At 37.7% G+C, this 27,548-nt stretch overlaps 1 protein-coding gene across 1 annotated transcript in view; it reads right to left on the bottom strand.

Annotated features, from left to right (window-relative positions):
* The window catches only part of LOC135112272 (uncharacterized), a 75,320-nt gene that overhangs the window by 9,452 nt on the left and 38,320 nt on the right, over positions 1-27,548 (bottom strand). Inside the window, exons 5-8 of the mRNA XM_064026562.1 lie at positions 23,913-24,010; positions 22,213-22,280; positions 18,158-18,305; positions 4,576-4,679 (exon numbers count right to left, since the gene is read on the bottom strand). Of these exons, the coding sequence (XP_063882632.1) occupies positions 4,576-4,679; positions 18,158-18,305; positions 22,213-22,280; positions 23,913-24,010 (418 nt within the window). The remainder of the gene's footprint in view (positions 1-4,575; positions 4,680-18,157; positions 18,306-22,212; positions 22,281-23,912; positions 24,011-27,548) is intronic.

Below are 27,548 nucleotides of genomic sequence, written 5' to 3'. Positions count from 1 at the left end.
AGCATCAAACTCCCCTTCTACAGTAAATACTGATCTGAAACTATTGTTCATAACCTCCACCATGTCCTGTGCATCCTCATAGATTTTTCCTTCAACTTTCAATCTTGATACACCTTTCTTCTTCTTCATCTTCCCATTAATATGTCTAAAGAACAGTTTGGGTTCATTTATACACTTATCTATTAGATCTCTTTCATAGTTTCTTCTCTCCATTCTTATCATCTCAACATGCTTATTTCTAGTGTCAATATATTCCTCCCATCTGCTCTATTCCAAGCATTTGACTTACAATTTCTAGCCTCTCTGAATTTTGTATTGAGCCATTCTTTACCTTTTTTACATCTTACTCCTCCTCTAGGTACAAATTTCTCCACAGCAGAATTATATATCCTTATAAATTCATCCTATTTTTCCTGAACATATTCTGCGTCTTCAAAGTCTTTCCAGTCCACAGCAACAAAGTATTTTCTTAAGTTTCCAAAATCAGCTTTACTATATTTAAATCTTTTCACCTTATAATTTTCATCAATGATTACATTTTAATTTTTCAATTTAAATCCCATGAACACATGATCACTTTTACTAGAGAGCTATCATAGTGTATAGTTTCAATAATATCCATGTCCTTGGTAAACACTAAATCTAGTCTTGATAGTTTATCTCTTCCACTAAATCTTGTATCACAATCTGCCCACTGAGTCATCAAGTTTTCCACTGCCCAATTTAACGGTCTATTACTCCATGAGTTTTCACTTTCAGTAGTTGTAAATGTTTCCCAATTTATCTCCTTACAATTAAAATCACCAACAATAACTATATCACTACTTTCCATCACTGTCTTTCCAAGAACTTTTATCTATCAACATTTCATGTTCTTCTTTTTGCCAAGCATTGGTCATAGGTGGCTCATACACTCCTACATAATTCATTATCCTTCTATTTCTACTTTTAATCATCACTTGTAGAATTTCAGATTTGTCTTCACTTTTTATTATCCTCTCCACTTTAACACACTTTTTTAGTCATAATGATCACTCCCCCTCCTCCCATGTCACTTCTATTTTTCATCCATAAATCATATTTATCATCACCAATGTCAGGAGTTCCCCATTCATTTTTCCATTTTATCTAATATAATACAACAACATCTGGTGCAGTTCTGTTTAATAACTCATTTATTTCCATCTTTGTTAACATTAATCCATTAACATTAGTATACCTTACTTACTGTCTGATGTACCATTTCTTTATTCTCATATCTCCTACGCTCCATAAAAATTCTTCTCCTCTTCCGTTCATTGTTCATTTTTTTTGTTTAGCCTCATTTACCAGCTACTTTTGTTTCTACCTTTCAATCTCATCCATATCCCTGTTTATCCATACATTCTTATATTCTTCATCTTCAGACAACCTCCAAGACCCATTAATTACTTCTGCTTGTACCTGTGTTGCAAACCTTATTCGCATTTTTTCTTCTTTATATTTCCCAATTCTATGGAACTCTTCCACTTACTTTACCACCTGGCTGTCTTCACCCATTGCTTTCTTCAGTAACTTATTCAACAGGTTCTTTTTCTTTTCCTCTCTTTGAATTCTGCTTACTATTTTCTCTTCCTTTAAACCAAATACAATTACTTGTTTATATTTTTTCTATAGTGTCTCTCACTAATTTTTTTCTCTTTAATAACATTTACCACTTTGTTTCAGGTTTTGTTTCTCATTTTCTTGTTGTTCTATTATTTTCTTTAGTGATTCTTCAAATTTACATTCATTTAACCATTTATTTTGCCTCATTTCCACATCCTTTACACTTGCCTTCATTTCCTTATTTCCTTTCTGAACAGTTTCTACTTTTTCCTTTATTTGTTTCTTTAAACAGTCATTTTCCACCTATAATTTCTCATTTTCATCTTCCATCTCAATCAACTTTGCTGTAATAGTCACCAACTCCTTACCTGTCTCCTTCTGGTGTGCCTCCAATGTCTTTATTCTCTCCAATAGCTTCTCCACCATTTCTTCCATATGCAAAATTTTTCTACACTGCAGTATATTATTTAGTTCTCCTTCTACAGTAAAACCTTCAAATAGACCTCTTGGGGTGCCACCTTCTGCCACCTTTGTCCAAAATGTAAACAAACCAAACCAAACTTTCCTAGAGATGGGATAACTATACTCACAGTACTGATTCTCCCCTCCCTATTTACTGCCTAGGTATTACAGGGTCTTCATAACATATCTTGTTCCACCATGAGTGATTTGTGTCATTCTGTCCTTCTATATGCAGAGCACTAGAAAACACGTCCTGTCAGCTCCACTGCTGCCGTATGTGTGTGTGTGTGGGTGTGTGTATTTAAATAGTTGTGTTTTACAGGAAAAGAGCTATGTTCGTGTTGTCCTGTCTCCATATCTATAAGCATCCAGCTTAACTTTAAATTCATGAATATTTTTTGTTTGTACAATATTAAGGGGGCTAAGACTGTCCCCTGTGGTACTCCACTTGTAACTCTACACCATTCTGATTTTTCTCCCTTTATTACTGTTCTCATTTCTCTATCCCTCAAGAAGTCTGTAATCCAATTCAGTGTTTCCTTGCAAACCCCATATATTTTGAAGTTTCCATAGTAGTCTCTGGTGTTGTACCTTATCAAATGCTTTTTTAGGTCTAAATAAACACAGTCTGCCCAATCCTCTCTCTCTCTTGAATTATATCAACTGCTCTACTATAAAAGCTCACTAAATTCGTGACACAAGATCTTTCACTTATGAAACCAAATTGTCTGTCAATCAATGTATGTGTTTCTTCTAAATATCCCATCCATCTGTTTTTAACTATTCTTTCCACTATTTTTGCCACCACACTTGTTAGGGACACTGGTCTGTAATTCAATGGATCTTTATTACCTCCTTTAAAAATGGGCACAATATTGGCTCTCTTCCAGTCTAGAGGAATTTTTCCTTCCTTAACCCTTTCAGTGCTCCGGACCACGATCATGGCTTTGAGGGAAATGCCTCCTGACCACGATCGTGGTCCCATATTTGACGAGCCACAGAATTAAATTGTGCGCCTCCTGGCTGCTGCTTGTGGCCAGCTGACACTCTCCCATCCTTGCTCGACTCATGGGACATGCCACTAGTTGTGTGGTTAGGAAAATATAGTCACAATGGCAATCACACCGTAAAGTATCAGATGCCCCTTTTTTCAAAATTATAATTATTTCCAGACATTGCTAGCGGCTATTTGTATTTTATTGCGAAGAAAGCCAGTTTTTTATGTTGAATTTGGAAATAATATTATGTACACCAAGGAAACACTCTGAAAACGTATTTTATATTATTTCTGTGGACATAATGTAAGCACAGGTGTGAAAAATAATTATCCTTGTACATTCTGAAGCAATTTTGAGCAACTGCAGCTCAAATCAGGTGGAAAATACTGTGTAATTTAGAGAGAAATGCTGCACAAGTTACGGCAGAAAATAACCACCCACGATGATGGCAACACTCAACAGTGCACAACGTATCACCAGAAATACAACTTCCCATCATTATTGCATCCCTTTCCAGGCTGAGTAGAGACCTAAATTTTTCACAGTGGATGCGTAGAACTCTATTATGCATGAGAATATGATTCTTTTCCATTTTTACAAACCTCGATTTTTCAGCTGGATTTGCGTATCACAGACATGATCCAAAAACCTATTTGCGACCTGAAAGGGTTAAAAGAACATACTATGGTATTGTGTATACCTTCTGCCGGTTGTTCACAACATTCCTTAAGTATCCAGTTGGACACTCCATCTGGTCTTTGAGCCTTACTTACATCCAATTCTTTCATAATCTTCTTAATTTCACTTATGTTCACCTGTACCTCTCTCATCACATTGTCTCTGTGCCATGCTTTTTCTCCTTCAAATTTGCTTTCTTTGGTAAATACTGACTGGAGGCACTTGTTCATCAATTCCGCTTGTAACTGTGTATCTTCATATGTAATGTCATCTTTCGTTAATTTATCTATTGTTTGCCTGTTTTTCATCTTCCTATTCACATATTCACATATCTGAAGAATAACTTCGGCTCATCTTTGCATTTGTTACCTATATCTTTCTCATAATTCCTTTCTTCATCTCTCAGGATTCTGATATATGTTCATTTCTTGCCTTCTTGAAATCTTTCCATTTCTCACTTCCTCCTTTTTTTCTCCATCTATTCCATGCTGCTTCTTTTTCTTTTTCTTTCTGTTATACATCTTGTATTAAACCAGTCTTTTTTTTTTCTTTTTCACTTCCTTTGTTTTGTTGTGTGTGTGTGTGTGTGTGTGTGTGTGTGTGTGTGTGTGTGTGTGTGTGTGTGTGTGTGTGTCCAAACTTGGACTTCGTTCTGCAGCCCCACTAGTTATGTATCTGCAGCCCCACTAGTTATGTACCTCAAGAAAACCACATTTCTCTTAATACATTATATTCTGCCAAGACTCCCCTAATCCTATGTAATATTAATATCACCAACAAAGGGTTCACCAACCACAGTAATTTTGGGAAACCTAATCCCCATAGTTGGGGAGGGAATAGCGCAACTTACAGTACTGCCTGCAGCAATTGCTCCCCCATTGGCTATGGCAGCTGAAGACATCATAGAAGCTGCCAGGGAACCAGCAGCAATGCCTGCAGATGTGAATCCAGCAGCTGAAAAAGATTTTAAATAAGTTTATTCCCTTTCATGGTGCATTCAGATTCCTCACTAGGAGTTGCTACACATTTTGCCATTCAGAATTAATTAATTAAATGTTATATCACCTTTATGAAAACAAACTTACATTTATACAATGATACATGCTGGTACTCTATGGCAATGACAATATGTCATTAGTCCAACCTCAAAAGGGAAGTTATCCCTGAACAATGACTTTCCTTGGGTAAACACTTCCTACAAGACAGCCAAATGCCCAAAATTCCTTTTCTTTTCTTGGGTTGCATTAGGAAACAAAGCCACCACTGTGTCATCCTTAACTTTTGACCTTTCATCTTTTGTCAGAACTATTGTTCCAACATGGTTTAAAGGTGATAGGTAATGACTTCAATTAAAGTAAATATAACAATCCAATTTAATGAGTGGATGAACCAATGAGGATCTGAATTGAATGGGTCCGTACCTCTGGTACAAAGACACTGTCAATCCGCTTCATATGTGGTTAATCAGTCACATTCAAGGAGCAGTCGGAGCTACATACCCTGCTCTCTCACTCTGTTTAGTCACACTTGAGGAGCGATTAGAGTTACACTCTTGCTCCCATTCAAACAGTTACACCTCAGCTAGCAGTTGTTGTTTACCACTCACTTTTATTCAGCATATCACAGCTCCAGATGGACATACAACTCAGAAAGACAGCCAAGTAATACTCTGTTAGTGACAGGCCAGTGCTGGTAGGTATATGTCCTTTTAAACCAAAATAACAATCTATAACTAGGCATTAACCCTTATATGATAGTTTGCCATACTTTGACAAAGATATTGGTGCGATGGTATCCACACACTCTGGGAGCACTGAGAGAGATATAAGGATAAGAAAAGGAAAGCAAAGGGTGATGCTTGCTCACATGTTTAGAGAGAGAGATTTCTCACATAAAGATGGAGCACAATTTTTCAGAAGGAAGAGGACAGCCAATGATGTTACAAGCAGCATTTTTACTGTGGGACCAATGTTTCCCTCTCAGCAGCAGCCAGGTGGTGCCTCATGGAGCTTAGTCATGACCAATCCTTGGGGGAGGGTGGGCTCTAAGGAACAGGCATCACATGTACACAGAAAGACAGCAATAACAAACAAACACTATAATGAAGCAATCAGTAAGTTATAGGTCACAGCTGAATATTATAACATAGTTTTGAAGGTACAAGTTTTAAGTTTTAAGGTACAAGATATTAAAGATCCATAAGATAACCCAGATATTAACAACCTCTAGGTTTAAGTGTGCAAGGATCTCCAAACATTTCTTTAAGAGAGAAAGAGTAGGAAGGTAGGAGTGGAAAAGGGCAAAATGGGGAAGAGATAAGACATGGGGCAGGCAGCAGACACTGAAAATTTTGCATATTTGTGTGGTGTAATCATTTAACTATTTTTATTTATACAAGAATAAGTCAAGCTCAAGAGAGAGAGAGAGAGAGAGTTGACATTCTCTTGTTAAAAAAAAGATTAAATCCTGTAAAAATACAAAGATGTACACAATAAAAAAATTAACAAACTGGTTTCTTTCCCTTTCTCTCATTTCCTCTCTCTTCTCTGCTCCTTGCTATCTTATCTCTCATAATTTGTTTTTTATTTTCAAGATGTAAGTGTATATTTACCTAGTTGTATTTGTTATGTGCAGGGAGATAATACGATATTAAATGAAGAAAGTAGTAAGAATGAAAGAGAAAAGAATATTGAAAGAGGAGAGAGAGAGTGAGAAATGAGAAGAGAGACAGATTGAGGCAAGACTCAGACACATCCTGGACACATAGCCTGAAGCTCCTGAGATAATATCCTCGCAGTCACTTATATTCCTGATGTAGATTTTCTTACTTCCCCTTGTCCATTTAATTTCAATCTCACCTAGTAATCAGTAGAAGATTTGCCCTTGACAATAAAGTAATCAGTGTTCATCCAGCCCCCATAGTTTAATCAGTAAAATTTTTAGAAATAAAGTGTTTTATTCATGTAAATACAGTGCGAAAGCAGAGTGTGGGTGGATGTGCATACATATGTGTGTTATCCCTCCCCCTCCTTCTTTGTACCCTCTCAATGTAGCAGCAAAGCAGGAGAGTGTTGGGCGTGCTTTCCCATTCAGTCACTACCCAGCACTTTGATGGAGCAAACGTACTGAGGCATGCTCTAATATTTGATGGTGACTAGGGTGGGATGACAGTCAGGTCAGTTTTCTTAAGGGGATAAGTGAGTCATTATTGACTGTAAGCCCTAGCCTACATATATAGACTAGGAGTCTCCATAGTAGTCTGCCTGAAAGGGTAGTTGTGTATAACACACACTATACCTAGGGAAATGACTCCTCAGCTGTACAAGTGTGCAGGCCAAGCTCTTGCAATGAGCAGTGAATGATCATTCTGTGTGTGTTCGTGGGCACTCTTTTGTAGTAGTTTCTTGTGTCTCTTGTTAGTGACCCTGTTTTGTCTTAAATGATACTGCTGGCTGATGCAGTTCAACTGTTGAGGACTTAAGTAATTAGCTGTGTAAAGAACTTTATTCCCTCCTCCTGACAAGGCCTGCCCTCCAGGAGGCAGTAAACGACACTACTCAGCTTGAGGCTATAACACACTGTTAGACAATGGGTGGATTTGTTATGGAGGGTGGATATCCAATGAAGTATTATACCTTGACCATATAAGTGTTACTGTATGTTATAACTGTTTTTCCTAAACGTGGCTGTCAATTCTTTTGCAGCTGTAGGTGTTAAGTGTTGTTTGAGTATTTCCCTTGTCTGTGGGTCAGTAAAACAGTCTGGCGACCTCAAATTAGTGTGACCTGGAGTTACAACTGTTGTGGAAAGGGCACAGGAGTCACAAGGGACTCTGTAAATCCATCTTTGAGCCTTGCACCGAGTCCACGCAGGAGGTGGCTCAGGGAAGCTAGTCCAGGTGCGGTAGCTTTGTGAGGCAGGGGATTGTGGTTGTAACATAAATTGGTGACCTCACCAGTATCACTGGGAGCTTTGTCGCCATGAGGGGAAAACAGTTTGTTGTTTGTTTTGTTGTCTTGTGTGTGCCCACACTTAGTGTAAGCCTCTGCTGGGAGCAACAGTATAGATTTAGTTCAATTCGGTGTGAGGACACCTAATCCCACACATAGCATCCACGGATGTGTTAGCCCTGCCCGCAGCATTGGTGGCTTCTCCCAGATTGAAGGCATGTCTGAGGAATTGAGATTCAAATTGGAAATGAAGAGAATGGAACTGGAGGCTGAGAAGGAGAGAGAATTGAGAAAGCTCCAGTTGGAAGCTAAAGCTGAGAAAAGGAAAATGAAGACTGAGGAGGCTAGAGAAGCTAAAAGGCTTGAGACTGAGATGGAGACAGAAATGAGATTACTTGAGGCAGAGAAGGAGGTGAAAATGTATGAAAGGGAGGAGGCTGAGAAGAATAAGATGTTTGATTACGAGAAGACTAGGATTGAAGTCAATTCACTTCATGACTTGAGGAGAGGAGGTGTTAAGGAGGATACAGTAGAAAACCAGATGGTGAGGAGGATGAACTTGATTCCTGAGTTCAATGAAAAGAAGGTGACGGAGTGGTTTAGGAGATTTGAGAAGAAAGCTTCGGAATTTGATTAGCCACGGGTGAGGTGAGTTGGCCTGGTGCCTAATATGTTGTAGAGTAAGGCCTTGGAAGTTTATGATAGGATGTCAGTAGAGGATTTGGAGGATTATGAGGAGTTTAAGGGTGACATCCTGAAAGCGTATGAGCTGAGGCCAGATGTACAGGTTGCAGTTCTGTGGAGGAAAGAAGAGGCCTAGTGACTCCTATTTAGAGTGTGCTTGCTTCTTGGATGAGACATTCGTGAAGTGGATTGCTATTGAGCAGGCCACCTCTTACAGTGAGTTAAAGGAACGCATGGTAATAGAGCAGTTTATTAATGTGGCCAAGAAGGAGTTAGTACTGCTGCTCTTCAAGAAAAGGTTTAAAAACTTGAAGAAGGCGGTTATATGGGCTGATGACCACGTGTTGGCGCACTGGCTTGTGCCATGGTGGAATGTCTGGTGGGGCTGGTGGTATTGCGTCTGGCGGCTCAGATGGTGCCAGTTTGTCTGGGAGTCCACGTCATAGAAGTGGTTCCAGTTATAAGCTAGGGCGAGTTAGCCCTATTGGTGATGTCTTCACCCAGCCCATGACAGAGACAGTCTGGAAGCATGCAACACAGCACTCCCAGGTATAGTGTGCAGCCTACATGTTATTATTGTAGAAGTACAGGACACTTCAAATCTTATTGTCCCAAATTAATAACTGTGATGGCTTCCAAGATGCCCTGAAGCCAGTGGCCTTGTGTCCCAGGATTAACACCAGGAGGGTGATGAGATCTGAGCTGTGTTTGGTTGCAAGGGTTGAAAGGCCAATGTGGCTGCCCCCTCATCTGTTGTTACTTCACCATCTTCTGTGAGATCTGAGTTGGACTGGTGCTGTCCATTTTTATGTGAGGGCACTGTTGAGGTTGATGGGGTTACGTATCCTGTCACTGTTTTGAGAGATACAGCAGTACAGCAGTCACTGTGCAGGAATGTGACTGGGAGGCAAGTCGTCTCCAGTCAGTCTGTTGTGGTGCTGGGGAACTGGCACCATGGAGAGCTTCACCACAGTGGAGATTAGGCTGTCATGCCCACAAGTGACCGCAGAGGCATGGGTGAAACTAGTGGAGGGTCTGCCAGTGTTTGATGTTGATCTTTTTCTGGAGAATTACCTGGCAGGTGGAAGAGTCTAGATGCAGCTCCCATCTGCAGATGCTGAGCCAGATGTGAAGGCTGCTGAGAGTGCTGATTCAGTTGTTCCTGTTGTTACTCATCCTAAAGTGAAGCAACAGGTGCCTGCGGGATCTATAACTTCTAGGGTCAACTGCAACAAGGCAGGGCCACCACAAAAGGAGAACAGTGTTTGTCTTGATGCCGCAGTTGGGGCAAAGTGCCCAGAGGCCTGTCCAGCTGCTGGCAAAGGTTTTGATGAACTCACCTTTGAGTCGATGTGCAGGGGCTGATTGCAGAATTGCAGAGCCACTGCAAGAAGCACCTGACTTTGGTGAGAGTGCTGCCACGGGTGAGGCTGGGGTGATGAATTTTGGGTTGTTTGATGGCTTATGCCACCCTGTGAAGCCTCTTAGAGGTGATACTCAGGCTGAGTTGTCACCTGGTGTTGAGGATGTGGGCACCCTGTGAAGCCTCTTGGAGGTGATACTCAGGCTGAGTTGTCACCTGGTGTTGAGGATGTGGGCACCAGTACTCAGTCTGGGCCCCAGCTAGTTGTGTCTGGTGTGTCTAGCGTCACTGCTGAAGGCAGGGAGGCTCCTGACTCTGCTGGGGAGGCAGGAGTTTCCTCCCATGCAGGGTGTACTGGAGGCAGGGAGCAGGCCGCTGCCCTGCTGGGACCAGACACGGTGAGTATTTGCTCATGTGGTGAGCCACCCATGCTGGCAGCTGATGCAACAACTGTCAGTGTAGTCAAGGAGGGTTTTGCCCCTGATGTATGTGCTGCCCCACTATGTGCCAAGGTAAGAGTGGATGGTAAAGAAGCCCAGGATTGGGCAGCATGTGTTGAGAGTAACGCTGTTGTGAACAGCCAGAGGAGAGAGGAGGACAGAGGTTTGGGGCTCCATTGTGATGTGCCATCCGCAGTTAAGGAGGCATGGGTGCTGGAAGCATGTAGCAGCCTGGTGCTTGGCTGTTTTGGAGTCAGGATGACTCAGGAGCATTTGGCACAATTTGGTGGTCAGGTGTGTCCACGTTTGTTGGGTGTAACTGTGCAGATCTGGCAGCCTGATGACCTCTTGTCAGGGGCCTTTCTCAGTTGTGTTATGGCCAGTGTTGTTTCTCCTCATGTGGGGGTGATTAATGATGTTGCTCACCCAATTTCTCCTTCTGGGGCAAATTGTTATGATATATCTGATGTGAGCATTACAGTGTCATGATGAGAGGCAGCACTGAGTGAGGCTGCCTGTGATGCTATAGTAGTGGAGCCAGTGGGGCTGGCCCAGTGGCACATTGGCCAGGCTCATGTTGGAGCTGGGGATTGTAGCTTTGTGACATCCACATGTGTTTGTTTGGCTCTGTGTGTGGGGATGTGTGTGCTATGTCTTAGAAAGGGGCAGCTGTCAGCTCACTGCAACAATACCTGTGTCACCAAGGGGCCAGCGGGAGAAGTGCAAAGTAATAGTAGTGTTGCATCTGACAGTGAAATGCAGACTTGGTTGTGTCACACCTGATAAGAATTTTGTTTTGTTAACAGCGGCCAGATGGCCCCTCTTAGTTTTGCCAAGGAAGTGGCAGTTTTATTTTGCCCATTTTATGGATGTGGCATGGAGGCTCCATGGAGACACGAGTGGGCAAGTAGGAGTAATGGTATGGGCAGTGCAGGCCTAAATGAGTGAGAGTCTTGTTTGGCTGGGAAGTATTTTGCCTGGCCCTGCTGTGATGATGATAAACCAGGAGACTATGGTCCCTGGTGAGCTCATTGTGTGGTGCAAGGATGCAGGGATGTCTCTACATGGTGACTCTGATGTTTGTACAGTGTGGAGGAGAAGATACAGATGGAGCAAGGCGTGTAGTGAGCATAGGAGGAGAGTTAAATTCAAGTTTCCACTTTAGACTTCAAGCATAAATTTTATCCAAATCTCTCTGAAGCTCCTTACAATCCCCTTAATAGATGATCACTGCCACGAGCAAGTTGCCAGATCACACCTAAATTGATGATCACCACTGTTTAGGGGTTAAGTCTATCCTTAGGAATGCTTTAAATATGTCTGCTACCAAAGTGTATGGTTTCAGACAGAATTTCACAAACACATCAAGTAATCTCTCAGTTACGTTGGATCCCATATACAAACAGTCATTTAGATTGCTTGCTCCTTGGCTGCCCATAAACTGCAATTGAGGAACACCCTTATTAATGTTCTGACAGTTTTTCTTTACCGTATGATGGAAGAGGTAATGGCCAGTGTTATGATTTACTGGTTCCTCTACTCTCTCTATGAAATTACTTGGTTTGATTTCGTATGATATTGTTATATTGTTCTAATATGGGTTTACTTTTCCTTAATTTTTCCATAAATTGATTAACTGACCCTTGGCATTGATATAATTATTTGGTAGGGATGGTGAATTTATTTTCCAAGGTAATCTAACCCAGTATGGTTTGTCTTTATATTCTACTATTTTGCTGAAGTAATCTTGGGTCATTTGCTCTTTGACATTTGGAGTCTTAGGATTTATTCCTAAAGTATCTAAATCCCATAACTTATGGATTGGTTCATTCCTTTTCTCTGTGCATCAGGTAGTTCACTAGGGATAGTTTGAGCTCTAATATGGGATTGGTCTCACAAAGAAAGGGTCTACTCTGTAGGTTCATAGTACACCCTTAGCAGGTAACAGTGGTCCTACTATGAGATTCCCAGCAGCTGTTGTCAACATTTGAACACCATATTTTCTTAAGGTTTTCCCTACAAACTTCCCAGAGTAATTTGAACCTATTATTGGTTGAATCAGACCCACTTTCTCTGGTGTTATGTTATGTTTTGCAAATTTTATAGCCTTTGTTCTTAGGAAGTCAGTGGTTTCCATATAACCTTTGATCGGTGTTCACATCTGGAATCACCACCACTGTTATCTCTTTTAAATTTACCTAATTAGTTGATGGGTCTTACTATGTCATAAGTTTGGGTATTATAATTAGTTAGGAAACCTGAGATCCTGAGCTGAGCTTGTCTTGTTATTGGAAGATTTAAAGCTGCTACATTTCCCTTACTTATGAAATATTTCTGTGCTCCTGTGTCGAACAGAACCTTGGCTTTCAGCAGTAATCTTTGACTACTAATTTCTACTTTTGCTATAGAAACTGCTGCAGAAGAGATAGGATGGTTATTATTGGTTTCATTATGTGAGGGGATTAGTTTAGTATCATACCCTATCATCTCCCATATAGCTACATGATACACTCTTCTACACTTCTGATCTTTCTAAAATTTCTGATTGGGGCAGAACAAACTTGGTATTGTTCAATGCCTCAAAAACTCAATTCCTCCATCTATCAACTCGACACAACCTTCCAGACAACTATCCCCTCTTCTTCACTGACACTCAACTGTCCCCCTCTTCTACACTGAACATCCTCGGTCTGTCCTTTACTTATAATCTGAACTGGAAACTTCACATCTCATCTCTAGCTAAAACAGTTTCTATGAAGTTAGGCGTTCTGAGACATCTCCGCCAGTTTTTCTCACCCCCCAGCTGCTAACTCTGTACAAGGGCCTTATCTGTCCATGTATGGAGTATGCTTCACATGTCTGGGGGGGGTTCCACTCATACTGCTCTTCTAAACAGGGTGGAATGAAAAGCTTTTCGTCTCATCAACTCCTCTCCTCTAACTGAATGCCTTCAGCCTCTCTCTTACTGCCGCAATGTTGCATCTCTAGCTGTCTTCTACTGCTATTTTCATGCTAACTGCTCTTCTGATCTTGCTAACTGCATGCCTCCCCTCCTCCCACGGCCTCGCTGCACAAAACTTTCTTCTTTCTCTCACCCCTATTCTGCCCACCTCTTTAATGCAAGAGTTAACCAGTATTCTCAATCATTCATCCCTTTCTCTTGTAAACTGGAACTCCCTGCCTTCTTCTGTATTTCCACTTCCTATGACTTGAATTCCTTCAAGAGGGAGGTTTCAAGACACTTATTCATCAATTTTTGACTACTGCTTTGACCCTTTTATGTGACTGGCATTTCAATGGGCATATTTTTTATTGGACTTTTGTTGCCCTTGGTCAGTGTCCCTCCTAGATAAAAAAAAAAAAATATATATATATATATATATACATACAGTCGTACCTCGGTACTCGACCGCCTCTATACTCGACCAAATCGGTGCTCGACCCAAAAATTCGAGTAGAAAATGCATCGGACCTCGAACAGATTTTCGGTACTCGACTAGCCGAGTCGACCCAAACGCGCTCCTCGGCCCTTCTCGGCCAGCGGGTAACTCGGCCAGCGGGCAACTGACAATGGACAGGTTCCTTCTTAAAGAAAAGAGGAAGGCTACTGCCCAGCCAGATTCACCTCCACGGAAGAGAGAGAGAAGGGAGAAAACCCCTGAAGGCGCGTTACCTAGCGTCATCATGGAAGGGGATTCCCCTTCCAAGGAGTAACCCTCCCTCCCGTCCTCTCCACATCCATTCCTGTATGCCATCAACCACTCTCCAAAACGTAAGTAAATTATACAAAATGGTTTATAATGCTTTATTTATCTTTATCAAGTACTGCTTGTGCACATTTACGTTTTATTGTTGTTTAGATACACGTTCTTATAATATTTTAGGTATTTTTCTTAATGGTAAGAACGGATTAAAATACTTTCCATTATTTCTTATGGGAAAATTGGTTTCGGTGTTCGAACAAATCGGTGCTCGACCACCACCTCAGAACGGATTATGGTCGAGTACCGAGGTACGTCTGTATATATATATATATATATATATATATATATATATATATATATATATATATATATATATATATATATATATATATATATATATATATATATATATATATATATATATATATATATATATATACATATATATATATATATATATATATATATATATATATATATATATATATATATATATATATATATATATATATATATATATATATATATATATATATATATATATAGGGCATGTATGTAGTTTAGTTTTAGTCTTACATTTGATGAGACTCACTTAGGGATAATATTCACCTTCATAACTTCACTTTGTTCTCCTCTCTACCCCTTGGTAATTGCCACATTGCACTGGGTTGCAAAGGTTTGGAGCAAAACACATTTCTTATTTAATTTCCTCAATGGTTCGATTTGATTTCAGGGATTTTAATCTTCTATTGACACTAATCCTGAAGAGTTGTAAATCCTTGCAGTTACGATTAGGGGAGGTTAAATCTAAGAGTTTATAGACCAGTTTGGGTGATTAAATGTAACTGACTGGTTAAATATTTTATTTGTTTATTGTATATAATAGTACAGTCAATGGTTAACACTAAAACACTATCCAACAAAATTCCTCCAATTTTCAATTTTATATTAATATTGCGGAACCTTGGTTCTTGAACTTAATTCATTTCTGAATGCTGTTCAAAATCTGAAATGTTCAAAAACCAAAACTATTTTTTCCATAGGAATCAATGTAAAATGGATTAATCAGTTCCCAAACACCAGTCTACACTGTCTTAGCAGCTTATGACAGATGCTCCCACAGCCAAGATGGCTGCTTCACAACATCTCCAGCTCTCAAATCATTTATCCAGAAAGGATGTAATGAATGAACTTAATGACACAGAACTCATCAGAACTGATTTAGTGAGGGAAGCCTTATAGAGGGGCAGAGAGAGGAGCAAACCACTTAACACTAAAATGAAGGTGATCATACCACTTATCTTACTGCAGGGAAAAGCTATTGGAAAAATGCAGTTGCGTAGTAATGATGGTGTTGGGGGTCGTTGAGAGAGTCATAGGTGGCTCAGGATTACTCCTGAGCACCAAAAACTGTTTGTTTACATTGAGAGTTTTAACAGGATCACATTTACCTTATTTCAAAGATTGAATTACTGTCTTACACTCTGTGTTTCTCCTCAAGATATATATATAAAAAAGTAAATATTTATAGAAACTATAAATTAGCAATAAACAGCAGTTTTTGCTATGTTTTTTAATAGCTGAAATCAAGTAACTTTGTTCTGAAACCAAAATATGGTATGTTTTTTATGTAGGAGGATGTAGGAGGTACACTGACCAGGGGCAACAAAAATCCAATAAAAAAAAAAAAGCCTACTGAGATGCCAGTCCCATAAAAGGGTCCAAAGCAGTAGTCAACAATTGAAGGATAAGTGTCCTGAAACCTCCCTCTTGAAGGAATTCAAATCATAGGAAGATGGGAATACAGAAGCTGGCAGGAAGTTCCCGAGTTTACCAGAGAAAGGGATGAATGACTGAGAATACTGGTTAACTCTTGCATTAGAGAGGTGGACAAAAGAGGGGTGAGAGAAAGAAGAAAGTCTTGTGCAGTGAGGCCACAGGAGGATGGAAGGCATGCAGTTAGCAAGATCAGAAGAGCAGTTACCATGAAAATAGTGGTAGAAGACAGCTAGGGTGGTGAGAAAAACTGGTGGAGATGTCTCAGAACGCCCAACTTCATAGAAGCAGTTTTAGCTATAGATGAGATATGAAGTTTCCAGTTCAAATTATAATTAAAGGACAGACTGAGGATGTTCAGTGTAGAAGAGGGGGACAGTTGAGTGTCACTGAAGAAGAGGGGATAGTTGTCTGGAAGATTGTGTTGAGTTGATAGATGGAGGAATTGAGTTTTTGAGGCATTGAACAAATTTGCTCTGCCCCAACCAGAAATTTTAGAAAGATCAGAGGTCAGGCATTCTGTGGCTTACCTGCATGAAATGTTTACTTCCTGAAGTGTTGGACTTTTATGAAAAGACGTGGAAAAGTGCATGGCGGTATCATCAGCGTAGGAGTGGATAGGACAAGAAGTTTTGTTTAAAAGGTCATTAATGAATAATAAGAAGAGAGTGGGTGACAAGACAGAACCCTGAGGAACACCACTGTTAATAGATTTAGGAGAACATTGACCGTCTACCACAGCAGCAATATAATGGTCAGAAAGGAAACCTAAGATGAAGTTATAGAAGGATAGAAGCTGTAGGAGGGTAGTTTGGAAATCAAAGCTTTGTGCCAGACTATCAAAAGCTTTTGATATATCCAAGGCAACAGCAAAAGTTTCATCAAAATCTCTAAAAGAGGATATCCAGGACTCAGTAAGGAAAGCCAGATCACCAGTAGAGCGGCCTTGACGGCACCCATACTGGCGATCAGATAGAAGGTTGTGAAGTGATAGATGTTTAAGAATCTTCCTGTTGAGGATAGATTAAAAAACTTTAGATAGGCAGGAAATTAAAGCAATAGGACGGTAGTTTGAGGGATTAGAACAGTCACCCTTTTTAGGAACAGGTTGAATGTGGCCAAACTTCCAGCAAGAAGGAAAGGTAGATGTTGACAAACAGAGCTGAAAGAGTTTGACTAGGCAAGGTGCAAGCACAGAGGCACAGTTTCGGAGAACAATAGGAGGGACCCTATCAGGTCCATAAGTCTTCCAAGGGTTTAGGCCAGTGAGGGCATGGAAAACATCGTTACAAAGAATTAGAATTAATTCAAATTTTTGTTCAAAAAGGGAGGCGTTTGGTAACCGAGGCATCCACTGCACCTGTTCTCATTTTACCCTTGATAAATAGCAGGAAGGCAGCCAATCAGACCGGCAGAGCAGTTTCCCAGCTAAGCCAGCAATTCAGCAACTTCTAGCTGCATTTCTCTCCCAGCTGCATATTCTTAGCTAAAACCAGCCATGAATTGCTCCTTGTAAATCCGCCTTTATAATCTCTCAGTACCATATTTGATGGCATATAAGATACACCCTTTTCATAAAAATGGCTTAAAAAATCACCCTGCATCTTATATGCATATGTGCGGCCTCCTGTAGATTTAATTTTGAAATTTCTTTCACTCATATACCATATTACAGGCAAGGGTGCTATATCATATCTTTAAACCATATGATGTAGGGAAATGTTGAAAATGAAAACGCGGCCCTGTTCAGTGATGCGCCAAATGTGTTGTTAACATCTCAGCAGCTGGGCTGTGTTCTTCGCCTCGCCTCTGAGACTAGACCGCTACCTCTGTTTTAATACTGCAATCATGTAGGATATTTTTACTATTGTGATTGCTTGGTTTTTATTCAGTTGTAATGCTAGCTTACTTTAAACATTACATAGTTAAATACATAAAAAAAAAGTAAATAAAAATTTTTCTTGAATATACCCAGTTGAAATGGGGGTGCGTCTTATTCGCTCTTGTGTATTATATGCCATCAAATATGGTAATTCAAAAACTGAGCATAGCACCTTCTGGGCATGTGAGTTCCCATGTGTGATAATTTGCCAGTTTTTGATACCTCCCATGGCTGTAAATTGAGCATCAAAGCTTTACTCTGGCCACGCTGTCAAATTTAGTCTTTTTTTTTTTTGCGTCACTATAAAACTACATGTATAAGTTATATTATGAAATATAAATGGATATGACATAGGTGCCATCCCCAAGCTGTTCCATTTTATACACGCAAATAAAAATATTCTGAAAACCAGAAAAATCTGAAATCCAAAACACTTTCAGTCCCAGGAGTTTTGGATAAGGGATTCTCAACTATCTCCATTTCTCTCATCACTTTACTCTGCAATAAGGTCTCCTTTTTCAATTCTTTGTTCTAGTGACTGGAGATTCAGTTTTAAAAATCCCTTTTCATAAGTCAGATCTCTTTGGTTTGGAACCATCTGTTGCTAATATTAGTCTCCCACATTACACTTACCTGCCAAAGCAAACGGAGCAGCAACCACCGCACCCACTCCAACTAATCCTCCAACAGCAGTACCGATGATGATCTTCTTAGCAACATCATTTTTCTTATCACTCTTAGGATCTTCACCTTCTGGATCTTCCTTCTTCAGAGGCATATTCTAAGGATCAATATTCATAGGATTTAGTTTTTTTTTTTTTACTTATGCAATTTACTACTGGGCCAAAGAGCATAATTAGTTGTGTGTGGATACATTGGCCTGATTTCACTCTAGCTAATGTGGGGTTGGCAGTTTTGAATTTATAACAACACTTTTTGATGTTTTCTGTCATTTGCTAGGTGTTTTTAAAAATTACATCATTAAAACTTTTGTCTCCAATATTTTTGCAGTTTCTTTCTTCATTTATTACTTGTGCAATGCTTCACCTTCTCAGAGGCATCTTCAAGCTAAAAGACATAGATAAAATAAATAAACCAATCCAAAGTACATATAAAACATAAAAAAGATAAAAGACACTAACCCATAAGGGGTATAGCAACATGTGTTGCTATACAGATATATAGGGTGAGGCAAAACACTGGAACAGTAATGAAAAAAAACAGAACAATGTATAGACAATAAAGATATATAGTTAAACATATTGATTGGTACTGAGTTAAGCAAAAAGAGGTGGAAAAAATAATGATATAGTGTAATAAAACAGATCTGCTGTGCTCTTGCTGGTGAGATGGGGAGGTGAGGACTGATGAAGGGTGGCAGCGTGGGAGTTAGCTTGGTTGCTAACCCAGAACCTGAAGCTCTGAGCAGAGTTTATAAAATGTATGGTTGGGATGATGATAACTGGTTGTTTAATTCAGGTTTTGAGTTTTTTCATATAAATAGCTTCTAGTATTTTAATGTCTGTAAGTGCATCAGCTTCATGTAATATTTTTAAGTCATTCTCAGTAAAGGGAAGATCAAGTACATGTGAATGTGTTCTTATTGCTGAGAATGGGGATGAGCTAACTGTTTTTGTGTACATACTGAATTGACTTTATGTTCACTGATTCTGTGTGTTAGATTCCTCTTGGTTTCTCCAATATATCGAGTATTGCAACTTGAACACGTAAATTCTTAGATGATGTTGGAGATGAGTCCAGTAGGAATACTGTCTTTGAATTTAAAGGAAGAGCCAATAGTAAAATTGTTGGTAAAGATGAAAATAAACTTAGTGTCAGGATATTGTGTTTTAATGAATGGCTAAGGTGGCCATAGTAAAGTAATTTTATATATTTCTTCCGTATTGTCTGAGTGTCATTATAGGAAGGTCTATTAAATTAATGCTATTAAAACTCTCTTATACTGTTTCTACAATTTATCCTCTAATTGGTTTATGTTTAACCTTAAGATTTTCTACGATATTTTTTTCATATTAACAGATTTCTATTAAGTATCATCAATAGCACTATTTACAACTTTTTAGATAGCAATTTAAATAGAACTTCCTCTAATGACACTCAGATGACACCAAAGAAATAAAAAAATTACCTTACTATGGCCACCTTAGCTATACTATTAGAAAAGACTCAGTACCATGCTTAAAACACAGTATCATGACACTAAGTTTTTCATCTTCACCAACAATTTTACTACTGGCTCTTTCTTTAAATTCAAAGACAGTATTCCTACTGGACTCTGCTCAGAGCTTCGGGTTCTGGATTAGCAACCAAACTAACTCCCATGCTGCCACCCTTCGTCAATCCTCACCTCCCCACCAGCAACAGCACAGCAGATCTGTTTTATTACACTATACCATTATTTTTCCACTTGTTTTTGTCAAACTCAGTGCTTACTAATATGTTTAATCATATATCTTTATCATCTACACATTGGTCTGTTTTTTCATTATTATTCCAGTGTTTTGCCTCACCCTATATGTCTGTTTTGTTTTACACGTTACTGTACCCATTATTGGTTAGTGTCTTTCATCTTTATTTATATTGCATATGTATTTTGGATTAGTTTATTAATTTTATTAATGTCTTTTAGCATGAAGATGTCTCTGAGAAGGTGAAACATTGTGGAAGTAATAAATGAAGAAAGAAACTCTGGCATATATATATATATATATATATATATATATATATATATATATATATATATATATATATATATATATATATATATATATATATATACATAGTGGTATCTCATGTTGCAAGTCTAATTAATTCCAGAAAGCTACTCAGCAAAAAATAGAACAATAAAAAATCAATAGAAAATAATAGAAATCCTATTAATTTATTCATGATCATGTTTTCCTATGGTCTTCTTAGTTTCTATAGTAATAATGTCCTTGTTTTACTGGCAACATCATGGTTTACATAAATAAAGTAAACTTTACATAAAAACACAAAGAACACAAAGGAGCACAAGTGGATAAGGCTGTGACTAGGTGACTGTTTCCCATAGGAGAGCAAAGAGAGCTCTCCTGTAGGAGATCAAATAACACTAGGAGCAAGTGAGAGCAGTGTGGCTAGGCATCTCTTTCTTTACCACATGCTGTCTGATGGAGAATAAAGCTGGCTCTAGTCCCATGCCTGTTCAAATAAGTGGTCAGTATTTAAAAGAAACAAGAGAGCAGGATCAGACCACAAAAAGAGATGTCACAGCAAAGGCTAAACCTGACCTTCAATCAGAACCAGTGTTCTGGTTGAAGGTCAGGTCATGGCCGAATGCTTGTGTGTTGAGCAACTTTTATGAGTTTTTACTCATGATGTGAGACTAGCTCATAAGTGACAAAAAGGACAATAAGTGCATGTACACATCTCTTGTAACTCCAGTATTCACTCACAACCTGGAACATTTATAAAAATATCTTTTAATTATAATTATTTGCAAGCAGGGGCACTTGCAACCCAAGGTACCACTATATACACGCGCACGCGCGCGCGCACACACACACACACACACACACACACACACACACACACACACACACACATATATATATATATATATATATATATATATATATATATATATATATATATATATATATATATATATATATATATATATATATATATATTGGAACCTTGGTTTTCAAATTTAATTCATTCCCAAATGCTGTTTGAAATCTGAAATGTAAAAAAAAACGAAACTATTTTCACCATAGGAATCAATGTAAAACAGATTAATCCGTTCTCAGACACCTGTCCTCCATGTAATGGTGGACAGGTGTCTGAGTAATGACTGACACTCCCACTGCTAAGATGGCCACTCCACAACATCTCCAGCATAGAATTTCTTTTCTATCTAGAAAGGATGTACTGAATGAACTTATTGACACAGAACTAATCAAAAGATATTATTCAGACCATGAAGCTCTTTGTCACTGATCTAGTGAGGGAAACCTTTCAGAGTGACACAGAGAGGAGCAACCCATTTACTGCCAAAATTAAGGTGATCAAAACACTTAGACATCATGCTGCTGGGAAAAGCTACTGGGAAAATGCAGTTGTGCAGTTGTGATGGCATTGTGGGACATAGAGGGAGCCACAGGAGGCTTGGGATTACTCCTGAGCACTGATCATTGTTTATTTACATCAAGGTTATTCAACTTCTTCAATGGGATCACATTTAACTTATTTCAAAGATTGAATTACTGTCTTACTCTGTGTCTCTCCTCCAATTATATAAAAACAAAATAAATTTTTATAGAAACTATAATTAGTAATAAATGGCTGCTTTTGCTATGTCTTGTAGTATCTGAAATCAAGTAACTTTGGTCGAAAACCGAATTATGTTATGGCAACTGAAGCAATTACAATTTAAATTTTTTGTTTGTAAACCAAACGTTCGGTAATCGAGGTTCCACTGCATATATATATATATATATATATATATATATATATATATATATATATATATATATATATATATATATATATATATATATATATATATATATATATATATATATATATATATATATATATATATATATATATAACATGCATACAGTACTGATGGGACACAATGATTCCATATCACAAGGCAAAATACTGACAGGAGCCTTCCTTACATTATCAGATGACTGCTGTTTCTTGCCATCAGATGGTGCTTTCTGGGTATCTTTCCTTGTTTCAGGTTCTGTAATACAAAATATGATAAAAACTACGCCTTTGGAATTCAAATATATGATTCATTAACATCTCTTTGCAATGCCACATAAAAAATTATCTGTTGTACAGTGTCATGTGAAGGTATCATGTGAGCAGATTGTAAAGCTGGCAGTGCTGCTACTCTATTTTAGGAATTGTTTAAATTTCTTACCCTCTTCTCTGTTTATTATTATATCCAAATTATCATTATCATTATTATTATTATTGTATTATGCATTATTACAGTATTATTAATTATTATTATTACAGTAGACACTCATGTATCTGGATTAATTCAGCTGAGGGCCTGTCAAGTAGAAGTTTCCAGATACAGAGAAGTTTGTTTCTCTGGCCCTTTAGAATTGAGAAATAATCCAAAATACAGCTACATGAGTAGAAAACAATGTATCACAACACAAGAAATGTATATCAAAGAGTAATTTATACAAATGGTTAATACATAATGCTAGGACTTATCCAATAATGTTAAAAATGCAAGATTGAATGGCAGAATCAAGTGTGCAGGCGGTCTGAACTGCTGGAAGCCAACCACCCACCTGGGTGATTTGAATTTCAACCCCCCAGTAAAACCTGGGAGCATGCTCTGGATAGCAGTGCTCTGGATACAGGAATGTCTATTACATTATTATTTATTGTTATCATTATTATCTATCAGTGTATTGTAATAACAATACTATTATATGAATGTTCACTATTAGTGCTGTTCAGGTGAAAGCTGGCAGCTGAAAAGTGGTTCAGCCCACCTGTCGTATGGGGTTTGATGGTTCTCTTTGCTCTGGGCATTCCCCCTTGATGTGTCACAGCTATATTCCTTCTCTTGGCACATAATGCTGAAGTTCCCTGCTAGGGCTGGTTTTCAGGTTGGGGTTCGGTGTTCTTTGTTAGATCTTAGGAGGACATGTCTCCACTCAGCAGGAATTAATTTGTTACTACTTAACCATTTGTGTTGTACTTTGTAGTGTTACTAATTCAATACATGGGACATTCTGTTATAGCTGTGCACTGTTGCTGTGCTGCGCTGACATTGGGTATTAGATAAAAGCAAAGGCCAGTCATCACAGTTAGGTAACAAAAGTAAAAAACAAAAGCCATGTTATGGTTTTGTCTGAATATGAAATGTAGCTCATGAAACATAAAAAACTGAACACATTTAATGCTAGTGGTTATGAGTATGAATCTCTTAAGTTACTGTTTAGATAAGGGTTCAAAACTTCATATCTGCCACTGATGAAATAAAGACTAAAGCAAACCAAAGGAATATTTGTCTCTTGTTATAATAAAGGATTACATTACTTGTGAAATAATTTCTCCAGTTCATATCTTATGATTTAGACATCCCTAGTGCTGGGTACCATTTGGCAAGGTCTTACAATTCACGAAATGTACTGTATCTCGTGTGTGCATCAAAAAGAGGATACAAACTATTATGAGGTATATTGAGCATTAAGGCTTCTATGGCAAGGCTATTAACTGTTTGTATGATATAGGGCAGCCAGAAAGGTAAGGATTTACTAGATGTTTTAACCAAATTTCTTAACATGACTTTTGTCTTTGTACATAAATTTAAACTATAATTTAACTAGTGTTATCAAATAATTACCTTGCAGTTCCTCCACAATTGCCATCAATATTTTCCGTTGACCAATAGTCAGGCCTAGTTCAAAGATATCATTTCCATTCAGTAACTTGAGGGCCACCCTTAAAAAATAAATAATAATAAATAAATAAATAAATAAATAAATAAATAAATAAACAAATATATATTACACAGGATCATATTACACAGGATCAAGAAAAAAGTGTGTATAGAAAATTGTGGGTTTAAAGATAAGAAAATGATGGTTGAAGAATGCCAGGAAACAGGAGAAATAATAGAAAGGGAATATAGTATGACTGAGAAGGAATGTAATATATATTGAAAGTTATGTACATAAATATAGATAGGCCTGTGTTAAGTATATTAGAAATAAGGGATATTCTAAGAGATACCAAGCTGGATATTGTATGTTTAATAGAGACCAAATTAAAAGAGGAAATACAAATAAAAATTTGAAGAGGGAAGATACAACATTTTTAGAGGAGAGACAGAAAAGATAAAGGTGAAGGAGGAGTATTAATATTGGTGAAGGAGGATATCTTTGTTAAAGAAGTGGAATACAGAGATGGGATGGCAAAAGTTTTTGGCCAGTGTAGTTAAAGACGGCAAAAAGAAAAAGAGAAGGATTATTGTCACATATACCACCCAAGACAAATGCATGGAAGACAAATGAGCATAAGAAGATGCAAGGTATGGATATGCTTGGAAAATATGATCAGAAAAATGAATAAGGTGTTGCTCATGGGTGACTTTAACTGCAAGAATGTAAATTGGGAGGAGTTGGAACTAGGGGAGGGTGCAGAATTGTGGAGTGAAAAGATAATGCAATTAGCAATGGTGAGTATTTTAGAGGAGTGGGTAGATGAAGATACAAGATAAAAGGAGAGCAGTCTTCAATGCTTGACCTAGTGTTTAGTAAGAAGGTAGAATCCAGGCCAAATAGGAAGTATCTGCCCCCACTAGGAAAAGTGATCATGTTGTAATACAGGTTAAATTAAAAGGGATAAAAGCAAAGGATTTGGAAAAAAAAGAATACAGAAATGGTGGAATAAGCTATGCAAAGACAAATTATGAGGAACCAAAAAAAAATGTTATGGAAGTATAAAGTGGGATGACTTGTTGCGAGATGAAGATGTACAGACAAAATATGAAGCACTCTTAGATAAGTACAATGAAGGAGTGTTTAAATTTGCAGCAATGTACAAAGCAAAAATGAGCAGGCATAGTTGATATAATGCCAGATGCATGAAAGCCAAAAAGGATAAGGGCAAAGCATGGAAGAAAAGAAAAAGCAAAGGAATGAAGGGAATAGAGAAGAACACAAAGAAGCAAGAAATGAATATCTTAGGATAAGAAGAGAAGAAGAAAGGAAGTTTGAAAATGATATAGTGAATAAATGTAAAGAGAAACTTAAGCTTTTCCATTGATACATAAATGGTAATGAAAATTGAGATAGTACTGTTAAGTTAAAAAGAGGTGGAAGGACACATTAAGATGACGAGTAGATGAGCAAAATTATGAATGAGTTTTAAATCCATATTTAAAAAGGAAACAAATTTTGTAGCACATACAAGTAGAGTGTCAAATAAAGGGTTACATGAAATTAAGGTGGAAAAATATGAAATCCACAAGATGTTGAGTAACTGATGCTAGAAAAGCAATGGGATCTGATGGTGTGTCAGGGTAGGTATTGAAAGAATGTAGAAACCAACTGGTGGATCCAACCTGGAATGTGGTATATAGTTTGTTGAAAGAAGGAAGTGTGCCTAAAAAAAAGAAAAGAGCCAATATAATATCTATCTATGAAGGAGGTGATAAAATGGAACCACTAAACTACAGGCCAATATCATTAACTAGCGAATTGTAATAAAAACAAATGATGCAGTATTTGGAAGAAAATGAGATAATTACAGATAAACATTTTAGATTTAGGCAAAAAAGATCATGTTACAAATCTGCTGAGCTTTTATACTAAAGTGATAGATGAGGTGCAAGAGGGACAGATGGATGTATGCTGTATATATATATATATATATATATATATATATATATATATATATATATATATATATATATATATATATATATATATATATATATATATATATGGATATAAAAAGAGAATTTGACAGAGTTCCACACATGAACCTACTGTGGAAACTGGAAAATGTGGGAGGATTAAAAGGCAAAATATTAAGGTGGATGCAAGAGTATATGAAGGACAGACAAATGAGGACAATAATCCGAGATAATACTTCAAGCTGGAGTGAGGTAACAAGTGGAGTACCATAAAGATCTGTGTTAACACCAATTATGTTTCAGATTTACATATATAATATGCAAAAAGGATTAAATAGCTACATTAATATGTTAGCTGATGATGCAAAGTTGCTAAGAGTTATAAAGAGCCAGGAGGATTGTAAGGAGCTACAGACAGATTTAGATAAAATTTATGCTTGGAGCCTAAATTGGAAACGAATTTAATCCTAAGAAAAGTCATGTGATAGAAGTAAGAAATGAACAAGACCTACAAGGAACTATAAAATGGGGGAAGATATGATAATAAAAAGTAGTAAAGAAAAGGATTTGGGGTGATTATTCAGGACACTGTCACCAGAGAAATGTATAAGTAGGATATTTGGCTCCACATATAGGATGTTAAGTAACATTAAAATGGCTTTTACCTACATGGAATGGATGTGATGAAAAAAATAATTACAACCATGATATGCCTCAAGTTGGAGTACACTGCAGTTATATGGTCTCCACACAGGAAGAAGAATATAAGGAAGCTGGAAAGAATGTAGAGGACAGCAATGAAGATGATGCCAGAATTGAAGGAAAAGACTTATAAAGAGCGACTGGAAAATATGATATATATATATATATATATATATATATATATATATATATATATATATATATATATATATATATATATATATATATATATGTTTCCCTTATTTCTTATGTTCTTATGAAAACTCAGTAATAAGAGAGGGAGGGACATGGATGGTGACATACACTAGTGCTGATGGCTCAATTTCAGTGATTGATGAAGTCAATAAATATTAAAAAAATAAATAAATAAACTGGCCATCATGGCAATGGTAGAAACTAAGCTATGACACTTGGAGACACCAAGTTTAGGAATGAGAAATTATAACGTGGGCAAGAAAGTGATGTGGAAAAGATGGAGGAGGAGTGATGATGTTTGTAAAAAAGAATACCAAGTGTAAAGTGTGGAAAAGGCAGAAGGCTTGGTGGAAGGCTTAGATTTAAAACTAATAAAAAGAAGATGAGGAAAATTATATTTTACAGTGGTGTATGTTCCATCAAAAACAGACAAGAGCATACTCAGTTGTAGAGTGAGACAGAAAACAATAGAATTATTGTAACAGGAGGTTTTAATTGTCAAAAGATATACTGGGAGGAGTGGAATGCAAGAGAAGATTCATGGGGAGATAATGTTCTGAAATTGGCAATGAAAATTATGACACACTGGGTCAAGGAAAATACTAGATAAACTCATAGAGGAGGAGAGGAGCCATCAAGATTTGATTTGGTATTATCAAGAGAAGCAGATACTGGGAAGACATGAACTATGATTGTCCAATAGGGAAAGTGACCATGTGATTA

Source organism: Scylla paramamosain, chromosome 23 (genome assembly GCF_035594125.1).
Source record: "Scylla paramamosain isolate STU-SP2022 chromosome 23, ASM3559412v1, whole genome shotgun sequence".
In the NCBI taxonomy this organism is placed as follows: Eukaryota; Metazoa; Arthropoda; class Malacostraca; order Decapoda; family Portunidae; genus Scylla; species Scylla paramamosain.
This window is presented reverse-complemented; position numbering and strand designations above follow the sequence as displayed.